This window comes from Mobula hypostoma, chromosome 18 (genome assembly GCF_963921235.1).
Source record: "Mobula hypostoma chromosome 18, sMobHyp1.1, whole genome shotgun sequence".
Lineage (NCBI taxonomy): Eukaryota > Metazoa > Chordata > Chondrichthyes > Myliobatiformes > Myliobatidae > Mobula > Mobula hypostoma.
The window spans coordinates 17,961,294-17,989,075 of NC_086114.1; the positions used below are offsets into that span (position 1 = coordinate 17,961,294).

The following is a 27,782-nucleotide window of genomic DNA, read 5'->3' on the forward strand; positions in this document are numbered from 1 at the left end:
TCGGGATGATAACCCTGTTTTTCCCAGAGTTTTCAGTGAGACGAGACCAACTGTTGGTATGTTAAAGAACGCTGATGCATAGATCTCATGTTGTGGTTCCCTCTAAACTGTACACCAGAGTGTTAGAGAATCTGCATGGAGGACACCTGGGTACAGTCAAGATGAAGAGTCTGGCCTGGAGCTACATGTGGTGGCCAGGAATGGATAGACAGATTAAAGACTTGACCAAAAGCTGTTTGGGATGCCAACAAGTTCAAGTTCACCCCCACAGGCACCATTACACCTGTGGGAGTGGCTGTCATCACCATGGCAAAGAGTGCATATTGACTTTGCTGGGCCATTCATGAACTCCATGTATCTGATTGCTGTAGATGCTCATTCAAAGTGGCTGGTGGTCATACCAATGAAGTCAACCACCTCAGAAAAGACTGTTTCCACTCTGAGGACTCTTTGCCAGAAATGGCTTACTTGAAAAAATTGTGAGTGACAGTGGACCACAATACAAGTCAGAAGAACTCAAATTATTCATGAAGAAAAATGGCATCAGACATTTTCATGTCAGGTCCTCACCACCCAGGAACAAATGGGTTAGCTGAAAGTTTTATCAGAACATTCAAGATGTCTGTTGAAGCTATGGACAAGGAGGACATTTCTCTACAGCACAAGGTGGACAACTTCCCTTTTCGTGTATCGGAACTCTGTTCATGTGATGACAAATCAAGCGCCTGCAATCTGTTCCCGAACAGGAACCTCAGATCTCACATCGACCTTCTGAAGTGAGACCTGCAGATGGAAGTGCAGAATAAGCAGTTCAGCCAGTTGCCAAGTGAAGCAGCAGGAAGCTTCAAGGTTGTACAGAACGTCCTAGTGCATGATTACTGAGAAGACAAGTGGACGCCCGGTAGGATAGCTACAAGAATTCGACCACTGATGTACACTGTGGATTTTGGATATCATACATGGAGATGTCATGTGAACCAGATACTGGATGCTCAGTCAAAGAACACACCTGAGTTGATTGCAACCAACAAGACGGACAAATTACAGCCACTGGACTTAATCCTTAGTGATGATCATGTCACTGATAGCAACGTGACACCGGAAAGGGAGAATGCTGTCTTTGGCAAGACACCTGCCAAACCTGATGCCACTCCACAGCTCCAGAGGTGCTATTCTGAAAGAAACAGAGCACCACCCAAAAGACTGAATCTTTAGTATTGCGAAATAAGTTATGGACTGTTATCGTGGAAACATGTTCATTTGAATATGGTTTGTGAAAGGGAAATTGAACGTTTCGTACATACACAGTTTTATGTTACATTAATCTAAAGGGGTAGGAAGTGAAATGTATGGATCTAGTTCTTTTAGAGCAATGACTTCCTTTAGCACTACGTATGGACTGATAACATATCTATGCACATTGATCTGTTGTCTACTATGCATGTGCATTGATCTGCTCTCTTTCTCTCGCTCTCATTGCAATGTGAATACACTGGTTAAAGCCATCTCCAATGTTAATACTTCTATTTAATTGATATGTAGTTGCACAGACAGTAGTCTGCACTGAGTCTTCTAAACCAGCACTGGCCTTTTTACCCTTAAGCATGCCAACACAAAGGTCAGTTTCTTTATCTTTTCTTTGCTATTTTAGTCACCCTTTAAAAAAGAATGAACTGAATATTATTTTGGATAACAACAGACAACAAATATTTTGCATCCTGAATACTTTTTGCTGTTCCTTGTGGATTTTGGGCTGCCAATCATGAAAATCATCATGAACTTTCCTTAAGCACCATTTTTCTTGAAATTGTCTATATTTGTTATTTCAATTCATAATTCAAGTCAGAATAACTGATGCCAAGATTAATGAGGACATTTTTGTTGTCTACAAATCAAACAGGTAATCAATGACAGGCAATTCGAAGATCTTCTAGTGGGATGGGAGAAAATCGCATAGAAAACATTCAAGGATGTTGTTGAAATTTTTCTTGGCAACTACAGTGCACCAAACTATGTGCAGCTGGTTGGTAATATGTTTCAAGCATACAAAATCATGAAGCGCAACATGTCACTAAAGATTCATTTTCTGCATACCCCATTTAGACTCCTTCCCTGTAAATCCTAACACTGTTAATGACAAGCATGGTGAAAGGTTTCACCAGGACACTGCGGTCATGGACAAACAGTAACAGGGCAACTGGAGTCCATCAATATGGGCTGATTATCGTTAGACACTTAAGTGAGAAGCCTCAGACACTGAGTACAGACAAAAATTATCAACAAAACATTTTAGCTTAGCTGAACTATTGCAAAGTGTCAGCACAGTTATGCAATTAAACATATTATATTCAGTGAAAGTTAATTTCCTGTTTCTCCAATTTTTTTTATGTAACACAAGTAGTCTGACGTTATACTTGAGTTCAGCTTCAAGTCGTCTATCATGATCAAAAAAAATTTCTGAGGAAGCAACACCCTCGAAAAAATTGTTGGCCAGTGTAATCAACTGACTATAAATCTACACTTAGCTTCATTTAAGCTCCAGCTCATGCACTACATACGTTTCCCAAGCGCACATCTCACAGTGGGTAACTTTTTACTCAAAAGTGCATTGTAAATATTTAAAAGACATATACCACAATAGCTTTGATATGTTGTAAGGGAGCCCATCAAAGAGGCAGGCAACAAGAACGTTATTAAATCTCTTGGTATACTATAATACTTACAATTGATGCTTGCCAAATGCTGTCACTCAATTATATTGCAAACAAACGAATCTAGCATTTAGGAAAGCATTGGGGTGACCTAAGGATTTTACTTTACGGATAGAGAAGAAAAACAAATTTGCACAGTCCTTAGGATGCACATCAATGGAAAATATTCAGATTAATGTAATTTATGATGAAGAAAAGTATATGACATGGTATTGTTTCAAAATAATTAAATACTAATAAATAAATGATGCTTCTTTCTCGCTAACATGCTGTGAAATACAACAGAAGAAAAGTACTGTTAAGAGCCATGTGTTAACATTACAATCAAATTGCATCTCTTCAAGTGCTATGAAAAGCAAAGCTAGAGTTGTCTCATTGTTGTTGCTAGCTCCCTGACTTCTAACTGCTGGCACAGTAGCTTAGCCGTTAGTGTAATGCTTTACAGCGCCAGTGTAAGACTGGGGTGCAATTCCTGCCATTGTCTGTAAGGATTTTGTACGTTCTCCCCTCATAAAGGAAACCTTTGTACAGGGCAGAGGTATCTAAGACTAGAGGACAAAAGTTTAAGGTGTGTTCTATGAGGTTGAAAAAGAATCTGAGGGAGAATTTTTTTTTATATAGCCGGAGGGTAGTTGGAATCTGGGACATATTGCCTGGGGGGTGGTGGTGGAGGTAGAGGTTCTTACAACATTGAATAGGCATCTAAACAAGCATTTGAATGGCCAAGACAGAGAGATGTTTCAAAGTTCACAGTTCAAAGTAAATTTATTATCAGAGTACTTGTATGTCACAATATGCAACCTTGAGATTCATTTTCTTGCGGGAGTACACAATAAATCCATAATAGAATAATAACCATAACAGAATTGATGAAAGACCATACCAACTGATCATTCAACCAATGTGCAAAGAGACAACAAACCATGCAAATACAAAGAGAAATAATAATAATAATAATAATATGTAAATAAATATGCGATAAGTATCAAGAACGTGAGATGAAAAGTCCTTGAAAGTGAGTCCATAAGTTGTGGGAACAATTCTGTGATGGAGAAAGTGAAGTTGAGTGATGTTATCCCCTTTGATCCAAGAGCCTGATGGCTGAGGTGTAGCAACTGTCCCTAAACCTGGTGGTGTGAGTCCAGAGGCTCCTGTATCATCTTCTTGATGACAACAGCAAGAAGACAGCAGGATCTGGGTGGCAGGGATCCCTGAAGATGGATGATGCTTTCCTGCGAAATCACTGCATGTAGATGTGCTCAATGGTGAGCAGGGCTTTATCCATGATGGACTGGGCCATATCCACTACGTTTTTAGCCTGAAACATCGACTGCACTTTTTTCTATAGATGTTGCCTGGCCTGCTGAGTTCCTCCAGCATTTTGTGTGTGTTGCTTGGAATTTCAGCATCTACAGATTATCTCTTGTTTGTGATTTGCCCACTACATTTTGTAGGCTGATCCATTCAAGAGCATTGGTGTTTCCAACCAGGCTATTGTTACGTACCCCGTAACTGGGTTGCCAAACCAGCAGAAATGGATCACTCAGTTGGAGTCTGGAGTACTAGAACTAAGAAAGTTTTATTAAAGAAACAAGCAACACAGTAATCGAAAGGATAATAAATGCAACAGTTCAGCGATGATAAACACACAGGTGCACAGAATTAAGATAACAGCATCAATCAAGCTCTATCGTTGTCTAGGGGTAAATGACCAAATTTCAAAATGACTCAAAGTTCAGTCCAGTTCAGTTCGCAGTAATCGTTACCATGGCGATGGACAACGTGGGGGGAAGAGAGAGATAGAACAGGAACAACTGATCATTCAGAACGGCTTCACTCACAGACCGGCGAGATGGCTCACAAGCAGCTTTTGGGCGGGTCCTTGGTGATGTCACCTGAGGTCACCGACTGTGACCCCTCCTCCAGATGCGGTCGATCCTCTGCAGTGAACCCGGCACCCAGGCAAGGGCGGACACACACCGGGTTCCCGCTGATCGTACCTTTCCACCCTGGCCGTTGTCCGATACTTCTCACCCACTCGTGAGAGGCGCACCGCTTCCAGGGTCTCGTTACCTCGGGTGGCGTGTGTGTCTGTCTTAGCGAACCTGTCCCTTTTTATCCCCCTGCTGGGGCATCGCCTGTCCATCACTTCAAACAGTTCAGGGTTCAAAGGGGGAGCCGCTCCAGACAGCTCTCTCCCTCCCACGTCCCTTCATTACACATCTCCAGACGCTGCTCCATTGTTCCTTATCTCTCCTTCCCCTGAGGGCAGGTGGCAGACCAACTGCTGATGTCACTGATGCTAACCCAGGCCAGCAAACATCTTAATTTTATGTGTATTCTCGTAACACTATGAAGCAGCCAGTCAATGTACTCTCCACTACACATCTATAGAAATCTGTTAAAGTTTTAGATGTCATGTTGAATCTTCACAAACTCCTAAGGAAGTAGATGCGCTGCAGTGCATTCTTCGTATCCACGTATTCAGGACTGGTCTTCTGAAATGATAACACTGAGGAATTTCATGTTGCTGACCCTCTCCACCTCTGATCCCCTGATGAGGACTCACTCATGGACCTCAGGTTTCCTACTCCTGAAGTCAATAATCGGCTCTTTGTTCTTGCTGATATTAAGTAAGATGTTGTTGTTATGGCACCACTCAGTCAGATTTTTAACCACCCTTTTATATGCTGATTCATCACCATCTTTGATGCAGCATAAGACAATGGTGTCATTAGCAAACTTGAATATGGCATTGGAGCTGTACTTAGCCACACAGTCATAAGAGTAAAGCAAGCAGAGCAGGGGGCTAAGCACGTAGCCTTGCTGTGCACCTGTGCTGACAGAGATTGTGGCAGAGATGTTGTTGCCAACCTAAACTGATTGGGATCTGTGTAAGTTGGCACTGATGAAGCACGGCAACTACTTGCCAGAAGCAAACAAAATTACTAACTACTTTATTGATCACACTTTCTCTGTTAGATGATCACTGTACTCAATAGCCTGTAACTTAACTTTCAGAGTTGGGCTTTTGAGCCGCCCTGTACAACCCGGCATTTTTGTGCTGTGAATTGAAGTCTCAAAGGTGCAAGATGGTTGCCTGTGGCATGTCGGGCCAAACTGAGGTAGAGGGGCCCAGGCCCGAGAGCAGGGAATGAGCCGATGTTTGGCCATTGCTGGTCCGGACTTGGAGATGACCTGATGTGGCAGATCCAATGCGAGGTGAGCGGAGTATTCGGAGGAAATGCATGTGACCTCGGGAAGAATGTTCAAACTCCTTACAGACAGCGAGGTTGCTGTCACTGTAAAGCATTGTGCTAACCACTATGCTGCCCTGCTGCTCTTTTTTAAAATCCACAACTTAAAAGCTATTTCACCTCTTGGACATCAAATTTATAATTTCAGAAAAGAGTAGGCAGCACTGCTGGGGACAGATGAGTGGAAGATATGGGCAAAGTTATAAGATTGGTAAATTGGGTATGGTAAAGGTGGTATACTTCAGAGAGCAACAAGTTGTAGAAGCACCCTACATTGCCACAAATGTTTCCCATTGACGCTGGCTATTTTATGTTCTGTCAGACCGTCCGAACTTTAATCACGTCCATCCCATTGTACTCATCATATGCCTTCCCTTTCTGTTGCAGACGCAAGGCTGGAGTTAGATAAAAACATAAGCACATAAGCACAAGGGATTGGGCTAGGAGACTGTTGCAGAAGTTTCTAACTAATGTCAGTTGTGTATACTTACGTGGCTGCTAAGCACTACACCATGGTTAGAATGAACAGCTCTTAAATAGCATCAATTGTGTGTGTGTTCAAAAAGCAGTGATTTTTGTCACTGATAGTTGGTGAAAAATAAGCAGTAAGACAATTTAGAACCGTTTTGCTCACTGCGGTTTCAAGCATTCAGGCTTGTTTGAAGATGCCAGAAACAGCAGCCAGGGATGAAAATGAAACAATTCCACTACTTCAACAAGTTAAAGGCTGATTTATACTTGTGCGTCAACTCGACGCTGTAGGTACGGCATTGCCGCAAACCCTACACAGAGCCTACGCGGATCCCTACACCGTAGCCTGACGCGCACCTCTCCCAAAATGTAACTACGTGTCACAGCAATGCAGACTGCAACAACTGTGATTGGTCCACTTGGTAGCATCGCATTTCCTCCTACGCTGCAATAGCTTCCCATTGGGCGACTGAAGGGCAGGGAAGGAACTCTGGCTGCAATGCTTTCCATAAAGCTTTACAGACCTCCGAAATTATGGAGGACACATTTCACTGTTACAAAAAGAGACGCTCGCTTTAAACTTGTTTACCCCGAGAAAGACTACCATGACCATGAAGCTTTGCGCGGGCAAGTGTGTGCGCATGCGTGACGTGTGCGAATTGCAGAGCAACACAGACACACCAACGCACAAGTATAAATGCTTACAATGCGCGTAGGCCATTTGCGTAGGTTATGGCGTCAAGTTGACACACAAGTATAAATCAGCCTTAAGAATTAGAAGGTATCGACAATCATCTTGAATGTTACAATGAAAATTAAATTTTGGAGGATGCAGTCATCGAATGTATTGTGTGATCGCAGTCCATTATCTGCACTAGGTGCCTGCGATGATATGTTCACAGTCAATCAAAAGATCACAGCAGAATATACTGTGGATGAATTCCTCCATTGATATCTATTAGGAACTACAGTTTCATAGTTCTGTAGTAGTATTGTTAGCATTCTCATTTGTTCTGTATTTCATTTAAATACATAAGTTGTTACTCAGTTAAATAGTAGCGTAAGGAAAAAGTTATGCAATTGTGCTTTGTTTCGGGCAGCTTGGAGCTGAGGAGCAACAGATATCATATCTTTTGTTGACTGTTTAATTACATTAAAGTATGCTTAACTGCATCGCTTCAAGACTGTATGTCTTGCTAACAACAGGAATACTGCAGATGCTGGAAATTCAAGCAACACACATCAAAGTTGCTGGTGAACGCAGCAGGCCAGGCAGCATCTCTAGGAAGAGATACAGTCGACGTTTCAGGCCAAGACCCTTCGTCAGGACTAACTGAAGGAAGAGTTAGTAAGAGATTTGAAAGTGGGAGGGGGAGGGGGAGATCCAAAATGATAGGAGAAGACAGGAGGGGGAGGGATGGAGCCAAGAGCTGGACAGGTGATTGGCAAAGGGGATATGAGAGGATCATGGGACAGGAGGTCCAGGGAGAAAGACATGGGTGGGGGGGAACCAGAGGATGGGCAAGGGGTATAGTCAGAGGGACAGAGGGAGAAAAAGGAGAGTGAGAGAAAGAATGTGTGTATAAAAATAAATAACGGATGGGGTACGAGGGGGAGGTGGGGCACTAGCAGAAGTTAGAAAAGTCAATGTTCATGCCATCAGGTTGGAGGCTACCCAGACGGAATATAAGGTGTTGTTCCTCCAACCTGAGTGTGGTTTCATCTTTACAGTAGAGGAGGCCGTGGATACACATGTCAGAATGGGAATGGGATGTGGAATTAAAATGTGTGGCCACCGGAAGATCCTTGTCTTGTATGTCTTGCTAATAAATTTGTTAATAAATACAGTTCTTCGACTTTTGGAACGTCATTATGGGATTGATTGGAGGGCGTGCCATGCAAGGGTAACAATCTGTGGGGGTTGCCAGTAGCAGCATTGGTTTGTTAGAATTGACCACTACAGGCAGTTTGTCATTTTTATACCTTTTAACTATTCCCAGGAAACTTCAGCTAATGGCCAAAATGTACTGGTCCCAATGTGTCCCAATTAACAGGAATCCATTGTATTATTTGAGATTCATTTTATTGTGGACATTCACAGGAGGGCAAAGAAATACAATAGAATTAATGAAAAACTATACCTTCACTAATCAGCTTCGGTCTTGGTAGTGGGTTAGTTTTTTTATATAATAAAATTACTATTTCAATGTTACAAATTAATTAATCTGTATGAATATAGGGTAAGGAGTCTTTATATGCGATTTAGTATAACGTATTGATATATATTTTTTTCTTGTACTCTGTATTCTTATATGTAAAATTAATAATAAAAATATTGGGAAAGAAAAAATATACACAAAGGCAAATAATTAAAGTTCAAAATCAATAAATAAATAATATTGCGAACATGAGTTGTAGAGTCCATGAAAGCAAGTTCATAGGTGTGGGAATTAGTTCAGAAGCCTGATGGTTGTAGTGTAGTAACTGTTCCTGAGCCTGGTGGTGTGGCACCAAAGGATCTCGTACCTCCTTCCCAATAGCAGCACCATGGTGGGTGCCCTTGATGATGGATGCTGCTTTCTTGTGGCAGTGCTCCACGTAAGTGTGCTCAATGGTGGGGAGGGCTTTGCCTGTGATGGACTTGGCTGCATCCACCCAGTGATGCAGCCCAGTCCATTCTGAGATGCAGAAATTTATCTGTATCTCAGGCCGCCTACATGGCTTCTCTTTTGAGCCTAAAACTGAATGATACTGTGATGCCATATGCAACGCTGATCTGGGAGATTCTCCCAAAGCTACATGCACTTTCCTTTATGGCCAATGAGACTGTCATGTACATCCAACCCTTTGTCATCTTGGTCATATTTGCCAAACACAGAGGAAAGAGGGGTAAGGAATTTTCAGACAACAGATCCAAATTTTAGAAGGCCAGAAGATGTGAGATGTGTGTACTTTCTGAAGGATTAATCTGTTTCATGGAGTGGCTGTGATGAGCTGGGTTTTAACCTGGAATGAGAAGTGACCTAGTGTTCATTCCCCTTCTCTCTCCAGTTACTATTCCAATTGTCAATACAAAGTTAATCAACAAATTCTGAGTTGAGTTAGTCTTTCCTTCCAATTGTACCCAATCATTATTACAACTCAGATTCTTTTTACCTAGGATCACGTACCTAGATCTAGAGTTTTATCTTATTTAGAGATACAGCATGGCAACAGACCCTTCCAGGTCACCACACCCCTGCTGTCCACTTATACCCTTGTAACCAATTAACCTGCTAACCTACCCTACATGCCTTTGGAATGAGGGAGGAAACTGGAGTTCCTGGAGGAAACCCTTGTGGTCAAGGGGATAACTTATAACACTTCTAACAGAGAAGGGTGGAAAGTGAACTCAGGTTGCAGGTGCTGTAATAGCGTTGTACCAGCCGCTACGTTACCACACCAGGAACACATCAATCAATAATTATTGCTTAGTGGGTTAACTCTGCACGATTCAGCAAGTTGCTCCAAAGATGCTCCAAGTGGAGTATTAAAGATGAGGCTTTAAAGCTGAGGACATGTTTGGTCCATTGGCAACCATCTGGAATACCCTGAGAGCATGACAATGTAACTGAATGCAAATGGAATCTATAAATCTTTACAGCATTCATTATTTACAAAATTTATTGCAGAGAAAAGCATTCTATATAACCGCAATTACAATTGATAAATAATTTCAATTTAAAAGAAAGTCAGGCATCTTTAAGGCACAGAAAATATAACTATTAGTCAAGTATTCAGGTGTTAATTATTCCATTATACTCAGCACAGTGAAAGTGAATGCATCAAAATTAATAATGACAAATTAGCTATAGACAGAATGGGGGTCATTGCCAATTAAAGCTAATAACAGAATTGATGTATAGATTACCAAGCCAGTCATAGCAATACTTCTGCAAATGCTCCAAAAATGGACAGCTAGATAAAGTCTTGCACCATTAATTACTGAGAATATTGCCGAATACACAGAACATAGCTCTGGAACAGGTCCTTCAGCCCACAAGGTGTTGCCAAACAAATTAACTTAATAATCAAATCCCTTCTGTCCAAACAATGCCCATACCCTTCCAGTTCCCTTACACTCATGTGCCTATCTAAATGTCTCATGTGCCTAATGCATCTTTACCACCACCCCAGGTAGTGCACTCCAGGCACCCACAGCTCTCTGTGTCAAAAACTTGCCTCTTGCATCTCCTTTGAACTTATCCTCCCTCACCTTAAATGCATGCCCTCTGATATTAGACATTCTCACACTGGGGAAATAATACTGTATATCTACTCTATCTAGGCACCTCATAATCTGTTAAACCCCATCAGATCTCTCTTCCGCCTCTGCCACTCCAGAGAACACAACCCAAGTGTGTCCAACCTCTCATTATAGTACATGCCATCTAATCCAGGCAGCATCCTGGTAAACCTCTTCTGCACCCTCTCCAAAGCCTTGACATCCTCCTCTAATGGGAGGAACAGATTAGTTAGTGGCAAAGGGAAGTTCTTGTCATTATTTAATTTTTCCAGCATTTCTGTGTTACAAGTTTTAGTTTATGTCTCACACTTCAAAGACATTTAAATTAGAAGTATTCGCTGTACTCACTGGAAATTAAAAGAATGAGTGGATGTCTCATTGAAACCTACTGAATATTGAATGGTCTAGATAGAGTGAACATGGAGAGGATGTTTCCTATAGTTGGGAAGTGTAGACTAGATGGCACAGCCTCAGAATACAAGAGTGTCCCTTTAGAACAGAGAAGAGGCAAAATTTCTTTAGTCAAAGGATGGTGAATTTGCGGACCAGGCCATTAGGTATATTGAAAATGAAGGCTGATAGGTTCTTGATGAGCAAGAGTCTCAAAGTGATAGGGAGAGGGCAGGTTAATGGGTTTGACAGGGACAATAAATCAGCCATGATCAGACTTGATAAGACAAATGGCCTGATTCTGCACCTATGACTTATGGTCTGTGGTTTAATAAATGCGCAGGAAACAGAGGGTTATGGACTTTGTGTAGACAGAAAGGATTAGTTTAGTTGGGCATTTGATTACTAATTTATTTAGTTCAGCACAACATCATGGGCCGAAGGGAATGTCCTGTATTGTTCTGCTCTGTGTTCAAGATATGAATACAATCAATCCACCCTATTTTTACACATAGTTCTCTAAGCCCAGGAGTTAGTTACGTGAGTGTAAGTTGCACTTTATCCATCACAAGAAAAGGGAGGATGATAAGAACTGCACACAGTATGCAATGTGTGGTCACACCAAGACCCTGTACAATTGCAACAAATCACCCCTGTCCTTGCACTCAACACCTCTTGTAATGAAGACCAACAGACTATTTACCTTTTTAGCAGTCTACTACACTGACATACTCACTTCCATCGACTGGTGAATGAGGACACTTGGTTTCCTGATCCTGATGTATTTAGACAATCTGGTTTCCTGTTTTTTTTTGTAGATAACTTGACATTTATTCACATTACATTGTATTTACCCAATTACTCAACTTGTCCAACTCACACTGGAGGTCTCTGCCTCCTTCTCAGAGGTTACACTCACACCCAACTTTGTATTTCTCACAAACATTAATGCTACTTTGGCCAAAATGGAGTCTTACCTTTGTGGTTACTGCCATCACGAGTCCCTTGAGGCAGTGGGGTATATTGGTGAAAACCCAGCATGTTCACATCACCTTCACAAGAGGCCTGTGTAATGAACAGTATAACAGCTGAAGGTCAAAGGAATTTCCCAATTATATACATGTAACATGATCAGTCTTTTCGTAATGAAACTTGTCAACGGCGCTGCCTCATTGAAAGATGGATATGTTGGTGACAAGCTTCATCAAAGTTGTGCTTTTCTTTTTCAAAATTCCTTGTGAAGGTTTACAAAAGTATGGCACACAAGCAAATAAGTCAGCCTTTCACTTACTGAGGCAGATCACTTCAATCATGATCTTACTGAATGAAGTATTCGGGTTTTATACAGTTGCGAGGTAATGTTGCAGCTCTAAAAAAGAAACCCTGGTTAGATCACACTTGGAATGTTATGTTCATTTCTGGTCGCCTCATTTTAGGAAGGATGTGGAAGCTTTAGAGCAGGTGCAGAGGGAATTTACAAGGCTTAGAGAGCATATCTTATGAGGATAGGTTGAGCAAGCTATAGCTTTTCTCTTTAGAGTAAAGGACAATGACAGGTGACTTGGTAGAGGTGTACAAGGTGATAAGAGACTTTGATCAACTGGGCAGCCAACCACTTTTTTCCCCAGGGTAGAGATGGTTTATATGAGGGGCAATAAATTTTAAAGTGATGAGAGAAAAGGAAAGGAAGGATGTTAGGATGTTAAAGGTTCTTTTTCACACAGAGTGGTGAGTGCATGTAATGTGCTGTTTGGGGTGGTGGCAGATACATTAGGGACATTTAAGAAACTCCTGATTGAACATGGGTGATAGAAAAGTGAGGGCTATTTAGGAGGGAAGAGTTAGATTGATCTTGTAGTAGGTTAAAAGATTGGCACAACATCATGGGCCAAAGGGCCTGTAGTGCTCTGAGTTCACTAGGATTAGTTAGATTATGACAGAGAAAGCTCAGTGAAATAACGGGGCTCAAATTTTTTCTGTTCTGATGTCCAGTCCAACTGTCCTAATTTGAAAGTACAGTGGATTTTGGTTAATTGGTCATCCATTAATCAGGGCAGCCTCTTAAAAAATAAAAGTTAATCAGAAAAATTGCCAGGATTCCCTTCATTTATTTGGGATACTGCTTATCTGCTGCTTAACCGAGACAGGAGACTTCTGCTGAAGTTTCTAACTACTATCAATCGCATGCAATTACATGACCATTAAACAATACACCATGCTTTGACAGAACAAGTTTTTAAATAGCATCAATTGAATGTGCTTATGTTCAAAAAGCAGTGATTTTTATCACTGGTAGTTGGTGAGAAACAAGCAGTAAGACAATTTGAAACTGTTTTGATCACTACAGTTTCAAGCATTCAGGCTCGGAGATACCAGAAGTGGATAGGACTGAAAATGAAATAATTTTACTACTTCAACAAGTTAGGAACTATGAAGAATTTGAAAGTATTGACAATCATCTTGAATATTACGATGAAAATGAAGATTTGGAGGCTGCAATGGTCGAAAGCAATGTACAAGGGCAGTCCACTATCTGCACTGATTTTGTTCATTTACAATCAATCAAAAGAACACAGCAGTATACACTGCATGAATTCCTCTGACGATCACTATTATGAACCACAGTTTTATAGTATTGTAGTAGTCTTGCTAGTGTTCTAATTTGTTCTATGCTTCATTTAAATACATAATTTGTTACTGAGTTAAATGGTAGCTTGTCTTTTCTATATGTTTTCATGAAATTTCAGTTAATTGGGGCAGCCACTTAATTAGCCCAAAGTGTACTGATCTCGATGTGTCTCAATTAACTGGAATCCACGATATCTCTGTATTTTGGTCTCCAATTATTTACTGTGTTCCTGCAAGCAAAAATGTAACAAACAAAATTGGGAAGATTGAGATATGTGAGAATCAAAATTCAGTAGTATCCTGTGGATCACCATTTTAAACGACAGCAGGTGATAGAGCTTTCAATAATTGACTAATTTTTAAAAAGATTTTGAAAAGCAACACTGGAGTCTCTGAACTGCTGGTGATCTGTTCAGGAGGTATATAAAGACAATATACTGTTGCTACTAGATCTTGCAGCATCAATAGCAATCTTTGTGCATCTGCAAATTCAGTTGTGACATTATTGAAACTAATTTTCACCAACTGTGTCTTCCATTCATGACACTTTGAGTTGTCAGCTTTCAGAAACAAACACACACACACACACACACACACACACACACACACACACACAAAAGAGAGTCTGCAGATGCTGGAGATCGTGAGCATTTTGTGTTTATTGCTCAATATTTCCTGTGGGGAAAGAAACCATGAATGTCTCAGGCCAAGACCCTTCATCAGGAACGAAAAGGAAGGTGGCAAAAGCCAGAATAAGAAGGTGGAGGGAAGGATATCATTACAAGCTTGCAGGAGATAGGTGAGACCAGGTAAAGGGGAAGGTGGGTGATGGAAGAAGCTAGGAGTTCAAATGTGGAAGAGGGCAAGTGCTGAAGCCAAAGAAATCTAAGAGGAGAGGATAGCGACCCATGAAATAAAGGGAAGAAGGTGGGGAGCTAAAGGGAGGTGATGCTGGGCAGGTCATGAGGGCAAGGTGAGGAAAAGGGGTGACAAGGTAAGAATGGGGAATGGAGAGAAGAAGGCAGTGGGGGAAATCAAAGGAAAGTGATTATCTAATCAGAAAACCAAAGTCAGCTTCTCGTTTTTCACCTGTCAGTTTTGTAGATTGATATACAAAGCTTTAGGAGATGCCTTGGACTGCTTTTGTTTATATCCAAAATACCTCATAATAGATTGTGACTATTAATAAATTTAACTATTAAATTATTTCCCGCATGTTAAATGACAAATCTGCCCTTCACAATTTTACTCAACAAATAGAACAGTTTCTGAAATAAGGTTTAATTGGTTTTAAACAATGAATTAATTCATGAAGTAATTAAATATCCATTTTCATTGCAATTATTTATCAGACTATATTTGGAAACAACTTCTAATCTCAGTGTTGAGATCTGCACTCATCTCAGAAGTGGACTGCCTGGTTTCAGTTAAATTGCCTAGAGGTAAACTACTTTCAAGTGGAATTAGTTGGCTGAGAGAAGCCAGGTGTGGTGTCATTCAAAATAAGCAGCAGGAACCAGGTAGATAGCTGCATGTGAGATTATCCCACTTGCCAGACATCACACCTGTGTCTCAGGTTTCTTTTCTATCGCAAGGGAGTTAAGGTACTGAGGAACAAGCCACCTCATCTTAAACCTGAGAGGAAATGCAGAATTGACAAAATTAATTTCTAAAAGATTAATTGACTCGTGATTATGCAAGTGCATTAATACAGAATAAATGCAGTGCAAGGAAATTAAATCTTGTTCATTAAACAATAACATGCATTTAAGTAGCACACCTTTAATATACAATAGTCCTAAGTCATTTCACACCCTCATTATCTTTAAACCATTGGCATGGAGCCATATATATATATATAAAAAGAGACATCAAGACAGTTGGGAGAGAGCTTGATCAAAGGGCAGGTTTCACAAAGCAACATTCTGGAAGGGAATAAGTTAGTGATGGAAAGGGATTTGAGGAGTTGATTCCACAAATTCCTAGCATCTGTGTGGTGCTGAAATCCTACAAAACAATCAGTCCAGGCTTCAAGAACTCCAGCATTTTGTATGTATTACTTTGATTTCCAGCATCTGCTGATTTTCTTGCTTGTGAGTTTAGGCTTCAAGATGGAATATTCCAAAAAAACCGTGAGATCTCTTGTGTCTTCAGGAAATAAAAACTGTTCACAAGCCAACTTCAACTTATACTTTGAAGCCAAAGAAACAAATTATTGGATATGGGAAATTCTGATTCTATACTATTGAAACCAGGGGAAGACAAGAATGCTTTATTTAATTAGTGGCCATTAAAAACTTCAGAGTGAAATCACGGAAGGCATTAAGTGGACATCTCCTACAATAACATTATTAAAGACTTATCCTGACACTTAATTAATAATTCAGGCCTGTTGTGTCACTTAGTTTTCTGATTACTTGCACACTCAATGGTGATTTTACTAGGTACCACCAGTATCCAATAAAGTGCCTACTGAGTGTATTTTCTGGTCTTCTGCTGCTGTAGTCTATTATCTTCAAGGTTCCACATGTTGTGTATCAGAGATGCTCTTCTGCACACCACTGTTGTAGCATGTGGTTATTTGAGTCACTGTCACCTTCCTGTCAGCTTGAACCAGTCTGGCCATTCTCCTCTGACCTCTCTCATTAATAAGGCACTTTTGTCTATAGAACTGCCACCCACTGGATGTGTTTTTAAAAATTTGTTGCCGCATTCTCTGTAAACTCTACAGACTGTCGTGGGTGAAAATCTCAGGAAATCAGCAGTTTCTGAGATAGTCATAGTCATACTTTATTGATCCCAGGGAGAAACTGGTTTTCATTACAGTTGCACCATAAATAATAAATAGTAATAGAACCATAAATAGTTAAATAGTAATATGTAAATTATGCCAGTAAATTATGAAATAAGTCCAGGACCAGCCTATCGGCACAGGGTGTCTGACCCGCCAAGGGAAGAGTTGTAAAGTTTGATGGCCACAGGCAGGAATGACTTCCTATGACGCTCTGTGCTGCATCTTGGAGGAATGAGTCTCTGGCTGAATGTACTCCTGTGCCCACCCAGTACATTATGTAGTGGATGGGAGACATTGACCAAGATGGCATGCAACTTGGACAGCATCCTCTTTTCAGACACCACCGTGAGAGAGTCCAGTTCCATCCCCACAACATCACTGGCCTTCCCGAATAAATTTGTTGATTCTGTTGGTGTCTGCTACCCTCAGCCTGCTGCCTCAGCACACAACAGCAGACATGATAGCACTGGCCACCACAGACTCGTAGAACATCCTCAGCATTGTACGGCAGATGTTAAAGGACCTCAGTCTCCTCAGGAAGTAGAGACGGCTCTGACCCTGCTTGTAGACAGCCTCAGTGTTCTTTGACCAGTCTAGTTTATTGTCAATTCATATCCCCAGGTATTTGTAATCCTCCACCATGTCCACACTGACCCCTTGGATGGAAACAGGTCACCGGTACCTTAGCTCTCCTCAGGTCTACCACCAGCTCCTTAGCCTTTCACATTAAGCTGCAGATAATTCTGCTCACACCATGTGACAAAGTTTCCTACAGTAGCCCTGTACTCAACCTCATCTCCCTTGCTGATGCATCCAACTATGGCAGAGTCATCCAAAAACTTCTGAAGATGACAAGACTCTGTGCAGTAGTTGAAGTCCAAGGTATAAATGGTGAAGAGAAAGGGAGACAAGACAGTCCCCTGTGGAGCCCCAATGCTGCTGATCACTCTGTCGGACACACAGCGTTGCAAGCACACGTACTGTGGTCTGCCAGTCAGGTAATCAAGAATCCATGACACCAGGAAAGCATCCACCTGCATCGCTGTCAGCTTCTCCCCAGCAGAACAGGGCGGATGGTGTTGAATGCACTGGAGAAGTCAAAAAACATGACCCTCACGGTGCTTGCTGGCTTGTCCAGGTGGGCGTAGACACGGTTCAGCAGGTAGACGATGGCATCCTCAACTCCTAGTCGGGGCTGGTAGGCAAACTGGAGGGGATCTAAGTGTGGCCTGACCATAGGTACAAACCACCCCATCTGGCACCAGTATGATTCCACAGTTGAAGTCACTTAAATCTTCCCCCATTCTGTTGTTTGGTCTGAGTAACGACTGAACCGCTTGACCCTGTCCACATGCTTTTATACATTGAGATGCAGCCACATGATTGGCTGATTAGATATTTGCATTAATGAGCGGGTGTACAGCGGTACCTAATAAAGTAGCCACTGAGTGGAAAGCTGAATTCAGGCCTGCTCTGTCACTGAATATTCCAGTTATTTGTATCCGTCAGGGAGCCATTCTCAACACTAACAAAACAGCGATATTTGGATTCCCCAGAGTTTGTTCTCAGAAGCTCTTGAACTAATGATAAGTATTTGAATATTCAACAAGCTTCTACTAGTTAGGATCTGTAATCATTCTAAATATCTAATTCCGCAAAGTTACCTAAATAAAATAAAGTCGGTAATTATAGTTCATAGAATAGTACAGCACAGTACAGGCTTTTCAGCCCCTTGATGTTGTGCTAACCTTTTAATCTATTCCAAGATCAATCGGACCCTTCCCTCCTACATACAGCACTCCTCCATTTTTCAATCATTCATGCGCCTATCTGAGTGTGTCTTAAATGCCCGTAATGTATCTGCCTCCACCACCACCCTGCTAGGGCAATCCATGCACTCACCACTCTGTGTAAATAGCCTCTGATACTTTAGTTAATCATTTATTAATATATTTGCTTTTAAAAAGTTAAAGAACGTTATGTGAGGAAGCAAGACTAAATTCACTTCAGAAGATCTCCTGTGTTCAAGGTTCAATTTATTGCTAAAGTATGCATGTACAATGCAATTCTGATATTTGTCTTCTCCAGATAGCCATGAAATACACACATGAAAAAATAAAAGAAAGAAAACTCGCAGACCCCAGAATCCCTGCCCCCCTCCCCGCAGAAAAGAAGAGCGAAAATAAAAATTCCTGACCCTCTCCCCCACAGAAAAAAAGCAACAATAACAATCCACGACCCCCTCCCCACAGAAGAAATAGCAACAATAACAATCCTGGACCCCCTCTCCCACGGAAAAAACAGCAACACATTCTTATCCCCTCCCCACCAAGAAAACAGCAACCGACCCCCTCACTTGCAAAAAAAACAGCAACAGTAGCATCAAAAACACAAAACACCCAACTGCATCCCCCACCCACACACAAAGAACTTATTTATCACCCACCCGCCGTTCAGCCACAAGAAGGAAAACACTGAAAAACTGGAGGAGTCCAATATAAAGTACAGTCCGATCAGGTAATATCAGAACTTCGAACAGCCCTTCCATGATTCAGAACTCACACCTGGTCCGAACGGTAGCCTCTGTTGGGAGCAAATGCTGACTCTCTGGCCTTGTTGGGAGCGATAACTGACCTTTGGCCCCAGTGGGTGTGATCACTAACCCCCTGGCCCCACTGGGAGCAATTGCTGAGCCTCTGGTCTTGTTTGGAGTGATTTCTGACTCCCTGGCCCCATTGGGAGCAATTGCTGATGCTCCGGCCCCATAGGGAGCGAGCACTGACCGTTTGACCTCATTGGGAGTGATCGCTAACCCTCTGGCCCCATTGAGTGTGATCACTAAACTCCTGACCCTATTGGGAGCAATTGCTGACTCTCTGGTCTTGTTTGGAACGATCGCTGACCCCTTGGCCCCATTGGGAGTGAGCACTGACCCTCTGGCCCCATTGGGAGTGAGCACTGACCCTCTGGCCCCATTGGGAGCAATCGCTGGCCCTCTGGTCTCTGTTGGGAGCAATCACTGATCAGATCCAACCACCATCATCCTGGCGGCGAAGCCAGAACACAGCCTCCATCAGGAGTCCTCATTAACTTGGTCCAAACATCTTCATCTCGATGCTTCAATCTTCCTCGCTGTTTCAAGATGGAGTTGTTCATGACCCTGTGTCCCATCTTTGATTTTTTCCACGCGTGCTGAATAAAAACTCTTTATACCTCCCAGCTACAGTCTCCATGATGCTCAGTTCAGCAGTCACAAGTTCAAAAGTGCACTCATCTCCTCAAGGTAATTTTTTTAAATGTCTAATAGGTTTATTAATTTATAACTCAATGAGTTGAAAGTGTTTTAATTTTTTAACAAACAAAATCAAAAGCCATGGGTCATGATTTTGAATGCAGTAGAAGTATTCCAGGCATTTTACAATAAGGCTAAGTAATTCGATGGTTTGAGTTATGACCGGGATTATGGATTAAAAGACTTTCATATTCATTTCAGAGTAACACACAAAAAATGCCAAAGATGTATGCCATCTATGGAGAGGAATAAAGAATTGACATTTCAGGCCAAGACTCTTCATTTCAGCTAATATTGTGGATGGCACTTCGGATTTGTGGCCAAAACAAATGCCCAAGTCCAGTCAATACCAGAAGTCTTTTTGACTCAAAGAGCCTCACCACATTCAACAACTGCCCTCGATAGGTTTTGCAATTTGTCACTGTGTGTGAGTCACCTAAGATATATGTCTTCTGTTTTCTCAACCCATTAAATCAATGACATCTCAGATCTTGCATTGGGGTTATTCATTCTCCTTATACTGGGGAAGCACAGTGACAGTGGGTTCAACTAAATGATTCCTAATCTTAATAGCTGGTTGTTAAAGTGAACCCAGGACTTCAGTGTATAGCAGCACACTTGCACAGATCCTGGACTCAGTGCCATTTAAACAGTTGTATATCAGGAGCTACATTTGAAACCATCCTGATCAATGAGGGCAGCAGGGAACAGGATGTGCCAAGGCTTTTAAAGACCAGGCGAGTCCTGGCAAGACAACTGTTTGAAGAGAGATTCCTCAAGATTCGGAGAGTAGATTTAGGAGGAGCTGCTTTTCCCAGAGAGTGGTGAATCTGTGAAATTCTCTGGCCAATGAAGCAGTAGAGGCTACCTCTGTAAATATATTTAAGACAAGGTTGGATAGATTTTTGCATAGTAGGGGAATTAAGGGTTATGGGGAAAAGGCTGGTAGGTGGAGATGAGTCCATGGTCAGATCAACCATGATCTTATTGAATGGCGGAGCAGGCTCGACGGGCCAGATGGCCGACTCCTGCTCCTATTTCTTATAGAAACATAGAAAACCCATAGCACAATACAGGCCCTTCAGCCCACAATGCTATGCCTAACATGTACTTACTTTAGAAATTACCTAGGTTTACCCATAGCACTCTATCTTTCAAAGCTCCCTGTACCTATCCAAGAGTCTCTTAAAAAACCCTTTTGTATCCGCCTCCACCACCGTCGCCAGCAGCCCATTCCATGCCCTCACCATTCTGTGTAAAAAACTTACCCCTGACATCTCCTCTGTACATACTTCCAAGCAAAGTAAGTTCAAAGTTCAAAATAAACTTATTATCAAAGAAGGCACGTCACCATGTACAACCCTGAGATTCATTTTCTTGCAGGCATTCACAGTAGAGCAAAGAAATACAATAGAATCAATGAAAAGTTACACACGAAGACTGACAACCAATGTACAAAATAATTTGCATATCTTCATTCTGCCTTCTTCCTGTAACATAAGCAGTTATTGGAGAGTTGAAATTTGCACTTGCAGCTACTGTGGTCAGGAAAGCACACCAGAACCTCTACTTCTTCAGAAGCCTAAGCAAACTTAGCATGTCCGCGAATGACCCTCACCAGTTTTTACAGATGCTCCGTAGAAAGCATCATGGTAAAGCAACTGCTCAGCCCAAGACTGCAAGAAATTGCAGAGTGTTGTGAAGACAGTTCTGTCCATCACAAAAACCAGCCTTCCCCTCAGTGACTTTTCAGAAAAGCAGCCAGCATAATCATAATGTTAGTGACTAACATTATGACTATGGTGGCTGCTTTTCTGAAAGGGTCTCGGCCCGAAACTTCGAGTGTACCTCTTCCTATAGATGCTGCCTGGCCTGCTGCGTTCATCAGCATTTTTTGTGTGTGTTGCTTGAATTTCCAGCATCTGCAGATTTCCTCGTGTTTTCACCATAATCAAGGACACCTTCCAGTCCAGTCATTCACTCTTGTCCGGCCTCCCATCAGAACAAAAGATACAAAAATTTGAGCACACGTACCACCAGACTCAAAGGCAACTTCTATCCTGCTGTATAAGACTCTGAACCAGACTTCTTGATGATAAAGATGAACTCTTGATCTGTCATGGCCCTTGCACTTTATTTGTCTACCTGTGTGGAAGTTGCAGCAAAGATAAAGATAGCCTGGGGCAGTTGTAGTCAAGTGAGACCACTGGAGACATCTCTACACTCTACAGATGAGATAGGCTGTAGCAGTGTGTACTCAGGGCAAATGAGCGAGGTCTCTACCGTGAGATTTTTCCAGAAAGGTCTTCCTGAGAAAGCATCCTTTCACCTAATAGGAGCTGCTGGAGACAGATGAGATATGACGATGAGATATGATATGAAACATACCCAAACTGGGTGACAGTCAGGAAAGGGAAAGGGGTTAAAGAGCCAGTGCAGAGTACCCCTGTGGCTATCCCCCTCAACCACAGGCATATCACTTTGGATACTGCCGGGGGGTTGACCTAATAAAGGAAAGTCACGGTGGCTGGGTCTCTGCCACTGAGACTCAGACGGTCTGTGACTCAGATAGGAAGGGGGAAGAAGAAACACACTGTGGTGATCAAGGATCTGTTAGTTAGGAGAACAGACAGGAGGTTCTGTGGGCGATAATGAGATTCCCAGATGGCTTGTCAAATGACTCAACTGGCAGGTATGTTTACAAACATTTTTAATCTCTCCCTCTCTCAGTGCTGAGTGCCCTCCTGCTTCAAACCATCCACCATTGTTCCTGTACCTAAAAAGACCAAGGTAACATGTCAGAATGACTGGCATCCTGTCACACTCACTTCAATAATAAGCAAGTGCTTTGAGAGGTTGGTCAAGGACTACACCTGCAGCATGCTGCCATCCAGATTGGACCCCCTACGATTCGCCTACCGACACGACCAATTGACAAGATGATGCAATAGCCACAGCTCTACACACCGTCCTTACACATCTGGAGACGAGGGATGCTAATATGAGAATGCTGTTCCTGGACAACAGTTCAGCATTCAACACCGTAACTCCCTCCTGGCTTGGCAAAAAGCTCAGGGACCTCGGCCTTCACCGTGCCTTTTGTAGCTGGATCCTGGACTTCCTGTCAGATCGCCGACAGGTGGTAAGAGTGGGCTCCTTCACCTCTGCCCCTCTGACCCTCAACACAGGTGCCCCTCAGGGCTGTGTACTAAGCCTCCTCCTTTACACTCTGTATACCCATGACTGTGTTGCCACCAACAGCTCCAGTCTGCTAATTGAATTTGCTGATGTCACTACACTAATTGGCCAAATCTCAAATAATAACGAGGCAGCCTTCAGAGAGGAAGTCATCACCCTGACACAGTAGTATCAAGAAAACGACCTCTCCCTCAACGTCATAAGAACAAAGGAGCTGGTTGTGGACTACAGGAGGAATGGAGACAGGCTAATCCTTATAGACATCAATGGATCTGGGGTTGCGAGGGGAAACAGCTTTAAGTTCCTCAGCATAAACATCACCGAGGATCTCACATGGTCTGTACATACCGGCTGTGTGGTGAAAAAGGCACAATAGCACCTCTTTCCCCTCAGATAGTTGAAGAAGTTTGGTATGGCCCATAAGTTCTAAGAACTTTCTATAGGGGCATGATTGAGAGCATCCTGACTGGCTGCATCACTGCCTGGTATGGGAACTGTACTTCCTTCAATCATAAGACTCTGCAAAGAGTGGTGCGGACAGCCCAGTGCATCTGTAGATGTGAACTTCCCACTATTCAGGACATTTTACAAAGGGCATTTAAAAAGGACCTAAAGGATCATGGGAGACCTGAGTCACCCCAACCACAAATCTCCAGCTGCTACCATCCAGGAAACGATACCGCAGCATAAAAGCAAGGACCAACAAATTCCAGGACAGCTTCTTCCACTAGGTCATCAGACTGCTTAATTCATGCTGACGCAATTGTATTACTATAATTGCATATCGCACATTTGAACGGAGACAAACATAAAGATTTTTACTCCTCACGTATATGAAGGATGTAAGTAATAAAGTCAATTCACTTCAGTTGTCACCTCATTGAAACCTATCAAATGGTAAAAGGCCTTGATAAAGTGGACGTAGAGAGGATGTCTCCTATGGTGGGATAGTCTAAGGCCAGAGGACACAGCCTCAGGAGGGAAGAGAGGGAGGGGGAGATGAAGAGGAATTTCTTTAGCCAGAGGATGGTGAATCTGTGGAATTCTTTGCCACGGCAGCTGTGGAGGCCAAGTCTCCATGTATATTTAAGACAGAGGTTGATAGATTCTTGATTGGTCAGGGCATGAAGGAATACAGGTGGAAGGCAGGAGATTGGGGCTGAGAAGAAAATTGGATCAGCCATGATGAAAAGGTGAAGCAAACTCAATCGGCCAAATGGCCTAATTCTACTTCCATATCTTATGGTCCTATGTCTTACACCCAACAACTAAGGCTCTATCGTCTTTACTAGCTTCAAAATATCATCAGCTGCCAGCTTGAAGTTTCTATTTATTTTAGCACCTCTATTGCGAATGGCGATTGAAACTTGTTTCTCAACAGAAGACTCCACTAATAAGCATATTGAATAGGACACAATTTACAAACCTATGCATCTGCGGGATTGGGACTGAGGGGTGAGCTGCGGTCACCCAAGGAAGCAATGCTCACAATGACTCTTAACCAGGGATACAGGCCCATGGAGATCACTCAGCTATCTGGCTGGCCGGGACCCAGCAGAGACTTGCGACCAGCATAACAGCTAACCATTCAGAAGAATGTTCCAGACCAGTATAAACACGAGCACTCAGCAGAAGCAACAGTCAATTTTACACTGATGATGACACCTCGACTGGTGATGAAACACTTGCGACCTAACCTTCAGGCTCGGCAAATAACCCTCCAAAAAAGCAGCCAACCCGAGCTACCGATCTCTTTCATTTCAAACAATTTACAATTATCAATATCTGTGACTGATGAGCCAATTCCGTATAAAAATAGCAGTTTTCTATTCAGTCTTTGGAACGGTGTGGGTGACAATTCTCCTTGTGCACAAGTGAAATAACAAGCATGCTTGAGCAGTAAGAGTGAGTGAGCTCTGGGCCTAGTTATTTTTGTTATTTTATTTTATAATTGGTGATGACAGTTACTTCAACATCTGCACTTCCTTTCTCTGTAACTGTAACACTATATTCTGCATTATGTCATTGTTTTTGATTTTGCACAACTTCAATGTACTTTTGAACATAGGACATAGAACCTTATAGCATTTTATCGGCCCTTCGGTCCACAATGTTATGCTGACCTTTTAATCTAAAATCAACCCAACCCTTTCATGCTACATAGACCTCTATTTTTCTACCATCCATGTGTCCTATCCAAGAGTTTGTTAGATGCCCCTAATTTACCTGCCTCTAACACCACCCCTAGCAGGGTGTCCCACGCACTAAACATTCTCAATGTAAAAAACCTTGCCTCTAACATCCCCCTCTTTACTTTCCTCCAATCACCTTAAAATTATATCCCCTCGTATTAGTTACTTCTGCCCTGGGAAACAATCTCTGGCTACTCTCTTGATCTATGACTCTTATCATCTTGTACACTTCTACCAAGTCATCTCTCACTCTCTTTCTCTCTGAAGAGAAAAGTCCAAGCACATTTAACCTTTCCTCAAAAGACATACCCTCTAGTCGAGGTATCATCCTGGTAAATCTCCTCTGCATGCTCTCTAAAGTGTCCACATCCTCCCCGTAATGAGGCGACTAGAATTCATTGCAATATTCCAAGTGTGGTCTAACCAGGGTTTATAGAGCTGCAACATTACCTCACAGCTCTTAAACTCAATGTCCTAACCAATACAGGAATCGTATGGAATGATCTGTCTGGATGGCATGCAAACAAAAGCTTTTCACAGTATCTCAGTACAAATGACAAATAATAAACCAATTACCAAAAATTACAACAGTTTCGTCTGAATCTCACTTCACTTCCCATTGCCTCAACACACGATTGAAGTTTGAGTCCATAGTCTTATGAGATAAGACTAACCAAGGCTTATTTTACTAACAAAACTAATGGTAAATCCGAATGGACACCTATAGCCGAATCAAAAACATGCAAATTATAATTGAAAGAATAACTTCCATAATCCTTTAATCACCAAATAAGCAAAAATTGCAAACTATTCCAATTTGTGCAGACAAGACAGCCTTCCCTGGGTTATGCAAGAGTTTTAATTTTGAGGATGCTTCATAAGTCACTTTCTTGTAAGTCAGAAATGTCAGTTTAACCCATATCTATTGGTCAGATACACTAGCTATAATTTTCATAGAATTATCGCCCTAACACTACCCTTAATTAAAGTAATGGAATATATACTATATCTATTCATCATTGAACACCATGAAACATTTTATTATTGTTAGCTTGAAAAATGGTTTAAAAATATACAGGAGAATTTGCATAACATTGGATTTCCGTAAGTTGGGTCATTCATAACATAAGCAGTCTCTGTATTCATTTGCGTTGTGACAGATTTCTTTAAAAAGGTCAAGCTTTTCTGCAGTTGAAATGAATTCAGTTGTTGATTTTTATCAGACTAATTTAAAATGGATTGCACTGTACGTCAGTCTCCGCTGTTGGTTCCACCTCATGTTGTTAGAAGGGGATTTACTGCAGTTAATTTGCCCCAGAGGATGGTTTTGGAATGTTTTACCTTATACAGAATATTGCTTTTCCAATATATCAGTCTGCCAGGAATGCTTTTCTTTCCTTCCTATTGCAGGGGAGATCAGAACTATCAGTTTAAGAATAGGCCTGTCCCTCTCATTCTGTGGAGTACCAACTGAGCCTAATGTACCTTTCTCAAATTCCTTGGGTTGCCATGGTTTGTTCTGTCTTGCAGCTCGGAAATCTTTTGTAAATCTGAGGCCCCCAAGGTGATCAGTGGATGATTTTTCCCCAACACACACTCCTGCAGCCCCTGGTGAATTTGACAGCCACTCGTAAATTCCAACTTATTTGGAACACATTTTACTTTCTCCAAAGAAATCGACCGTTAGCTGTTCAGTTTGCCAGGCCCCCTGGATTGATTTTTCTTTCTATTTCCAGAAACAGCAGGTAGAAATAAAGCATGACACAAAGCAGGTGAAACATCATCACTACTACCCTTCAACCATCAGGATCCTGAACATGGATTACTTCACTCATCTCAATATTGAACACAACCTATGGACTCACTTCCAATGATTCTACAACTCATGTTCTCAGTATTATTTATTTATTTACTTATTTATTATTGTTATTATTTGTTTTTTTTGTATTTGCATGTTTCGGCTTTCACACATTATTTGTGTGTGGTTTTTCAATGATTCTATTGTATGTCTTTGTTCAACTGTGAATGCTTGCATGAAAATCAATTGCAGGGTTGTATATGGTGACATATACATGCTTTGACAATAAATTTACTTTGAATGTTAAACCTTGATTACTTTTCAGGAATACTGAACAAAGTGTAACAGCTAGAGAGAGTGCAGTGTAGGTAAACGATAAAGTGCAAGATCATAACAAATTAGATTATGAGGCTAAGAGTCCATCTTATTGTACAAGAGGTCCATTCAAAAGTCTGATAACAGTGGGATAGAAGCTATCCTTGAGCCTGGTGGTATGTGCTTTCAGACAGGTAGTTTTGCCATGCTGGAAACTGTGTTTTGGCTTCAGCTAAGATATGGAGCCATGTTGTCCAACTTATAAATGTGTGTCAATCAATCAAAATTGTGGGATGTGAGAAAAGGTTTAGAGAGCTGTGGGGAAGAGTTTCCTGAAGGACAGTAGTCTGGTTTAGGATTTTTGGTGGGAGCTGTGGAGCAGGGGACAAGGGAACAGAATGACATTGGATGGAGAGTCACCATTGTAAGAAATGCTTTATGCAGATGAATA

At 41.8% G+C, this 27,782-nt stretch overlaps 1 protein-coding gene across 2 annotated transcripts in view; it reads right to left on the reverse strand.

Annotated features, from left to right (window-relative positions):
• The window catches only part of lrmda (leucine rich melanocyte differentiation associated), a 1,142,867-nt gene that overhangs the window by 125,872 nt on the left and 989,213 nt on the right, over window positions 1-27,782 (reverse strand). For both annotated transcript variants that reach the window (XM_063070164.1, XM_063070163.1), the window contains one exon: window positions 12,092-12,179. In XM_063070164.1, the coding sequence (XP_062926234.1) occupies window positions 12,092-12,179 (88 nt within the window). The remainder of the gene's footprint in view (window positions 1-12,091; window positions 12,180-27,782) is intronic.